The following is a 7,976-nucleotide window of genomic DNA, read 5'->3' as shown; positions in this document are numbered from 1 at the left end:
TATTTTGAAGACCTTTTAGTTCTGTGCTGAGAAGGAAGGTAAGTATTGGGGTTTCATTGTTGGCAACTAAGCTGTTGGCATCACTAAACCTGCATTTTGGAAAGATCTCTAATAATCTTCAAATGGAATAACTAGAAATAGGCTATTAAAGAAATCGAGGAATTGAGCCTCAGCTCCTTAAAATTTAATTCTTCATCTAAAGTTTCCCTAATTCCAACTTGGTTGAAGACCACATGAAATGCCTTTTTCCATCAGGAGTCCTTATGGAATACTTCATTTGAGTGATTTAGGGATTCTTTCTGGGAGGTGTCTTTGGGTTCTTGTTATAGTATGCCCTGTGTCTTAGTTACCTACAAATCTGTCTTAGCTCACCTACTGTGGTACATATTTCTTCAGTGCAAGGTGTGGTCCTTATCTATAATTGTGTTTTGTTTTGTTTTTACCTCCCCTAACTTATTGCTTTAAATATAGAAGGGATGCACTAAAGACAAGTTGAAATAGTAGTGGTTCAGGCGTACTTTGCTGAAATTAAGTACAGTTAGCATGGTGTAATATAAATAACCTAGACCTTATGTTTTCAGGTCAGACAGATATTGGATATACACTTGACCTTAATATTTATTCCTCAGTCCAAATTAGTCAAGTTACATAAGCTCTATCAACACTTTTTTGTAAAGTCGGGATAGAATAACTCTTAATTGAGGAAATAAAATATACAGAATCGATAGCAACATTCTCAGCCCTAACTTCTGGCAACCCTTGTTAAATAAAAGTGAATGTGAATTCTCTACTGGGGAGGCACCATCTCTGCTGGGGAGGCACCACCCCCTGTTCCAGTTTGGAATGTAATTCTAAAATATCCATGCTTTGCAGTAGCCTTTGAGGCTGATGTAAGCTTCCAGTTTCAGTCATGTCGTTCCAAGGATATAATTTCAGATAGATTATGGTCCTAACAAAACTAAGTTAATCAGCCTTGTTATCCAGAGACAAATATCACTCTTTGTGTGCAAGTAAATCTGTGGGAGTCGGTCTGTGGACTATGAAAGAATGTGTTTTTAACTGTCTTCTATTTTATTCTCATTAATTCAGATAAGATGAACCCATACAGAGAGCACATGAAGAAAAAATTCCAAGTCATATGGGAAAAGGAAACCTGTCTTCAAGTCCCTGAGGATTTCTACAGAGAAACCACAAGAAACCACAAAGGATGAGTATAAAGAATTGAAGGACGCATATACTGCTGAGGAGGCTAGACCTCTCACTGTGGTTTTGAAAGGTCCTGCAGGAATTGGAAAAACAACCCTTTTAAGAAAAGTGATGTTGGAATGGGCAGAGGGAAACTTCTGGAAGGACAGGTTCACATTTGTGTTTTTCTTCAATGTCTATGAAATGAACTGCATTACAGAGACAAGCTTAGTGGAACTCATCTCCAGGGACTGGCCTGAATCTTCAGAGACAATTAAAGATATTTTTTCTCAGCCCGAGAGAATCCTATTCATCATGGATGGTTTTGACGAACTGAAATTTGACTTGAATCTTAATGCTAACTTGTGCAATGACTGGAGGCAAAGGCAGCCCACACAAATTATCCTGAGCAGTTTGCTGCAGAAAACAATGCTTCCAGAGTCGTCGCTGCTTATTGCATTAGGAGTAATAGCTATGGAAAACAATGATTTCTTGTTGCAACATTCAAAACATGTAACTCTCTCAGGATTCTCTGAACATGAAAGGAAGTTGTATTTCTCCCACTTCTTCCGTGACAAAAAAAATGCCTTGAAAGCCTTCAGTTACGTGAGAGACAATACACCACTGTTTGTCTTGTGCCAATATCCCCTTTTATGCTGGTTGGTCTGTACTTGTATAAAGTGGCAGCTAGGGAAGGGAGAAAACCTTGAAATCGCCTCTGAAACTTCCAGCTCTTTGTATGTATACTTTTTAATAAGTGTATTCAAAGCAGGAAGTGAGAATCTTTCACCTGAGCAGAACAGAAAACAACTGAAAAGCCTGTGTGCTTTGGCTGCGGAAGGAATATGGACTCAGACGTTTGTATTTTGCCATGGGGACCTCAGGAGAAATGAGGTAGCTGAAATTGACGTCTTTATGTGGGTGGGCATGAGACTTCTTCAAAGGAGGGGTGACTGCTTTACCTTCATCCATCCATGTGTCCAAAAGTTTTGCGGTGCTATGTTCTATTTGTTCAAACAACCCAGAGACAACACTAATCCAGCCATTGGAGGTGTAACCCAGCTTGTGACAGCAATGGTGGTTCAAGCCAAAGCCCACTTGAGCGAGATGGGAATATTTCTGTTTGGAATTTCAACTGAAGGAACAATCAACATGCTAGAGGCATCCTTTGGTTTTCTACTTTCAAAAAATATAAAGCAGGAAATAATACAATGCCTTAAAAAATTAGTTCGACGTGAACCCAATAAAATAATAGTGTGTTTCCAGGAATTGTTCAATGCTTTATTTGAAGTCCAGGATCAAGAATATGTAACGCAAGTGATGGATGTATTTGAGGAAGTTTCCATTTGTATTCGTAATAAGGAAGCATTGATAATATCTTCATTCTGTGCAAAGCACTGCCAAAATTTGAAGATCCTTCACCTGTGTATAAAGAACGTCTTTCCAGATGACTCTGGATCCGTGTCAGAGTGAGTTTATCTATTAATCTTCCCCTGCCCCCTTACACACACTGTTCTTGTAGTTTGCTCCAGTGCCCAATGGGTATTTCATGGTATTTCATGCTTTTGTGCTTAAAAGCATAGATGCTGTAGCCACAGAGGCTTCATTTTGAGCCCTGGCATTATCATTTGCTAGTTGTGTGACGATGAGCAGCAACTTAATTTTTTATCTGTATAAAAAGGAATATAATTTTTATCTACTTTATAATAAAGAGCCAATATGAGGTTGGAAAGCAAACAGTTCTTATTGTCATGACTGTGCTTTTTCTTCTCTCCATAGCATGTTTAGCATGTACTGGTAACTCCACTGGGAGGGGACTCTAGGAAGCTTGTACCTGGTTTTCTCCAGATTTTGCCCATGTACCTTTGCCCTTTTCTGATTTTGCCCTGTATGTTTCATCAGGTTCAGTTTACCATCTCATACTATACCTCTCAAATACATACCAACTTTCACAATAACAATTTGGATACAGCTTCCTGTTCTCTGAGGGGTAATCAAATATCAACCTTGCTTTTATGAAAATAAAGTATTCTCACTTAAAAGAAGAGTAAATTCAGACAGAGTAAGGTTAAATAGCATGTTCAGGATCACATAGCTAATAAGTATTTTAACCTGAATTTGATCCCAATTACTCTCACTGATATGAAAATAAAGTATTTTCACTTAAAAGAAGAGTAAATTCAGACAGAGTAAGGTTAAATAGCTTGTTCAGGATCACATAGCTAATAAGTATTTTAACCTGAATTTGATCCCAATTACTCTCACTGCAGAGTCCACTTTCTTAACCACTATGCTATGGTGACTCAGTTGACCTAGCTAAACTTTTTCCTGTTAAGGCCTGGATGTCTGCAAGCTTTGAGGGGCTTTGGGAATGGTGTTTGGCCTTTTTTGAGAATGTCGAATGTTGACTTTAACCATTGGAGAGTCACAGTCTTTGTCCTTCCGTAGTCATAATGAGAAGCTCTTCTATTGGCGGGAACTTTGCTCAGTGTTCAGCATGAACAGGAACATCCAGATTTTAGATTTGCACCACTCTAGCCTCGATGATGCCTCCATGGCAGTTCTTTGTAAAGCACTGGCTCAGCCCATCTGTAAGCCTCAAAGACTCGCGTAAGTTTGCTGTTAACCTGCCTTTTAAGTAAATAGCAGAGTTTCCTTCTTTCTATTCTGGCCTTTTTGGATAAGACCAATGCATAAATGCAGAGCTGCAATCCAGCGTGTTAAGTAAAGTGATACATAAAATCTCGTTGGAAAACTGAAAAGGGAGAGCAGTCCTAGTATAAGGAGACATTTTCTTGGATGTTGATGGGTCAAAAATAGATGTTTCCCAGGTAAGGGAGGAAGAGTACTTAAGACAGATAGGAAAATAGCTTTAAATTTGTAAAAGAAAAATAATAAAAATCATAGCAAATAGGTAGCATTTATAAAACATTTCTTTAGCACAGAGCTGTTTGATTTATGTGTGTCATTTCCTTCATTTGTTTTCATTCTCATAACAATTTTGTCACCTTTATACAAATAATGTACTAGCAGCATAGCAAAGCATAAAGTCCCCTGATATTTTGACAATCTTGATTTGCGTGAGCCATGCTGTTCTTACTCACACCAGCCTATCACTTTCAGGTTAAATTCAAGTCTTCCCTCAGCTTAAAAGTCATTTCTTCATTGAAGACTTTCTGTGTTCCCCAAACTCCTTAGACTTTTTCTTCTTGGTAACAATTATACAGGTTTAATTATTGACCAACATATTTGTGCAGAAAAGAGTTGGCTGCTCCTACTATAGGCTTAAAACTGCTATCCCTAGAAAAAGCTGCTTGATTGTTAGCCCTTGACTAGTGAACTTGAATTTCGGAAGAATTCCCACCATCCTGATAAAAGTAGTTCACTTTTTCTAAACTGTACAAAGTGATTTATGCTGGATACTTGGTTTTCTTCTGCAAGTTTTGGATTTAGGTACCCTTTGCCTAGCATATACCAATGTGACCAGCCCGCAATTAAAACCTTATACACTGAATCTCTAATGAGCTTCCCCGGTGGACATTTCATATGTGTTGTCACAATTTGTTGCTGGAGGAATAGTGATTTGGTGACGCCACAGGAAGAGGACTCTTGGAAGCTTGTGCTTGGTTTCCTCTGGATTTTTCCCATGTACCTTTTCTCTTGACTGACTTTGCTTGGTATCCTTTCACTGCAATAAAAACAGTGCAACTGTATGCCAAGTCTTATGAGATCTCTCAGCAAGTCACCAAACCTAGAAATAATCTTGCAAAACAGTGTTTTTATATTGACTAAACTGCCATAATGAAAAGAAAAATGGCATCCCTATTTACCCTCATTTTCCCAGCATCTAGCAAAATAGTTTTGCAGGAGTTCGTTAAATATCCGTTGAGTAAATGCATCCTGAAAGTGGTTTCTTCATTTTATATAAGGAATTAACTCAGAAATGAATTTCTTAAGATTCCACATGGGTAGTAAAAAGTGGACTTCATTGAACTCCTTTTTTCCTCCCCTTATGGAAGATACTTTAGAGTAGGGGACTGGCTTGATGACAACACATTTCCAGTACATGAGTTTTAGTGCAAGATGTGAGAGTTTATTTATAATCTTGCAAAACAGTGTTTTTATATTTACTAAACTGCCATAATGAAAAGAAAAATGGCATCCCTATTTACCCTCATTTTCCCAGCATCTAGCAAAATAGTTTTGCAGGAGTTTGTTAAATATCCGTTGAGTAAATGCATCCTGAAAGTGGTTTCTTCATTTTATATAAGGAATTAACTCAGAAATGAATTTCTTAAGATTCCACATGGGTAGTAAAAAGTGGACTTCATTGAACTCCTTTTTTCCTCCCCTTATGGAAGATACTTTAGAGTAGGGGACTGGCTTGATGACAACACATTTCCAGTACATGAGTTTTAGTGCAAGATGTGAGAGTTTATTTCTCTGCAATGTATCTAGTCATATGTCTTGGAATTGAGAAATGTTTTCCCTTCTCTTCTGCACATGAGATAAAAAGAAAAAAAAAGATGCAATTGCTGAGATGAATAAAGAACCAGAAGCCTGGGCTCATTCCTTCAACTTTAACTTCAATACTTATTTAAGTTGGGTTTTAGGGAATTGTTGAAGGCAAGAGTATTTGGAGTATACCAATCCATCTGTGATTCCTTGGTTTACAATACTCAGGTAATCAAAGAATCAATCTACTTTGCTCAATTTCTACTGCCATCTAGAAATTATCATCATTCCCCTGAACCAGTTACTACAGATCCGGTTTTGTTTGCTTTAACTCTTTTTTCATTATAGTTAAGGAAAAAATTATATTTAAGGAAAGGGTTAAAAAAGAAAATAGTCAACAAATTTTGTTATAATAGACTTTGCTATTTTAGTTTGTCTCCTTTGCATGAGATTGATCCTTAATTGATGATGGTTCTTGATTACACGTTCACTTTTGTAATGGTTTTGCCACGGTATTGTCTACTGACTTGGTATTTACTGCCGGCCTGGGGTTGGAGTTTACTGCAGCTGCCTGGCTTATAAATCACAATGTTCATAGTAAGGTGATGGTGGCTTGGGGGCCTGGCATTCCTGTCTTTTCTTTCAACCCCATTACTCATAGGTGTTTCCAGATATCAGTGGGCTTCCCTGCTTTGTTTGGTTTTTTTGTGTGTGTGATAGTATTTTTGCCTCTTAGGTCAGCCTATCCTATCTTGACTGTGATAGCCCTCCCCCAACAAATCCCTCTAAGTCCCACTTTCCTGGCACCAGCTTCTAGATCCCTTCATCTCTGAGCAGGAAGCACCCTGGATGTTACTCACACATTTAGGGGATCATTCTTCCAGTAATTTCCGCACTTCTTCCAGCTTGCCATTTTCCACTTCAGTATGTTTCTTGTTTTTATGGCCGACTCATAATTCCTATTCTGCTCTTGAACATGGCAGAATATTTACTTTATAAATTCTCTCATATTTCTCACAGTTGATTAGGAGAGAAGTACAAGTGAAAGGACTAGGAAGAATTAGAAGAGATCTAAGCAGCTTAACCCTGTTTGTCTAGTGTCTGTAGATCCCACCAAGAAATAACTTATAGGCATGAGTAACCAGAATTCCAAAAACATTGTTGTGAGACCAAGCATGGAAGTAAAAAAAAAAAAAAAAAAAAAAAANACTTTGTGCTTAGATGTTATTGCATGCTTCTTACTATTTTTTTTTTTTTTTGGCAGGTTTTATTCTATGTCTAGCTTTGGAAATATAGACTTCATTAAGGCAATTCTTCATAACTCTCATCTGGTGTACCTGAACTTGTATGGCACTAGCCTCTCCTGTACTGACGTCAGGCACCTGTGTGAGACGTTGAAGCACCCAATGTGCAACATAAAAGTCTTGATGTAAGTCTCTGCGTTGTTCGTGATGAATGTCTTGTTTTGGTTTGGTTTGCTTGTTTGTTTTTTAATGTGAACTTTGCAGTTTGAATACATCCATTTTCTTTGCTGGGAGTCATTGCATCACCTTCATCTCTTCTGTTATTTGTCTTTTCAATCTGCTTTTCCAGACCTCCTAGTAAGGTGAGAATGAATTCTAATGGGCAGGGCTTCCTCTAAGAAGTTTTGTCACCTTTCCCATCTCTGGAGCTTACTTTAATTACTTCTCATGGATGCCTTACCTGATACTTCTTGTTTCTGCTCCCAACCAATCACGCCTAAACTAGAACTGTAAAGATATGCACAGAAACCTAAAACTAAGCATGTTAATGATCAAAGTGTGTGATCTTCTAACCTGGCATGACAACGTTGAGCCAGAAGGAAGGTGACTTGCCGAAAGTAACTTGTTTCTCTCAAATTACCTGGGCTTCCCCTACTTTAATTGGGTGATTTCTAAGCAGAACCAATTTATTTTCCAGCAGAAAAATTGATACAGTAATAAGCAAAACCAACTCATTAAACTTACCAAAAGAATGTGCCCTTCTCTCTTCAAGTTCACTGTCTCTACTTTGCAGTCCCCATTGTAAACATGATTGACAGATTCACATACACTAGGTTAATTTCCCCAGGTTGACACTCATCAGGAGAAAGGCAGATTCTATGAATAACAGTTGTTTGAGCATACAGAATTGCTGTAGATCTTATTCATTATTCGAGCTCCTTCCATACCATGGCAACTTTTTCCTTCTATTTTAACTTTCTACACAGGGCAAACTTACAAAACTCTTAGGGAAAAATACTATTTCATAGTTATGCCATTTTCTTGGGATTTTATATATTGTATGTTTATGTAAGAATTGTGTAACAGATCTAA

General features: G+C 37.8%; 1 protein-coding gene across 1 annotated transcript in view; it reads left to right on the top strand.

Annotated features, from left to right (window-relative positions):
* The window catches only part of LOC103607883 (NACHT, LRR and PYD domains-containing protein 9-like), a 49,392-nt gene that overhangs the window by 17,607 nt on the left and 23,809 nt on the right, over nucleotides 1-7,976 (top strand). Inside the window, 4 exon segments of the mRNA XM_008592345.1 lie at nucleotides 1,090-1,208; nucleotides 1,210-2,654; nucleotides 3,634-3,795; nucleotides 6,905-7,069. Coding sequence (XP_008590567.1) covers nucleotides 1,090-1,208; nucleotides 1,210-2,654; nucleotides 3,634-3,795; nucleotides 6,905-7,069 — 1,891 coding nt within the window.

The sequence above is a fragment of the Galeopterus variegatus genome, unplaced genomic scaffold (assembly GCF_000696425.1).
Source record: "Galeopterus variegatus unplaced genomic scaffold, G_variegatus-3.0.2 Scaffold7804, whole genome shotgun sequence".
Classification (NCBI taxonomy): domain Eukaryota; kingdom Metazoa; phylum Chordata; class Mammalia; order Dermoptera; family Cynocephalidae; genus Galeopterus; species Galeopterus variegatus.
This window is presented reverse-complemented; position numbering and strand designations above follow the sequence as displayed.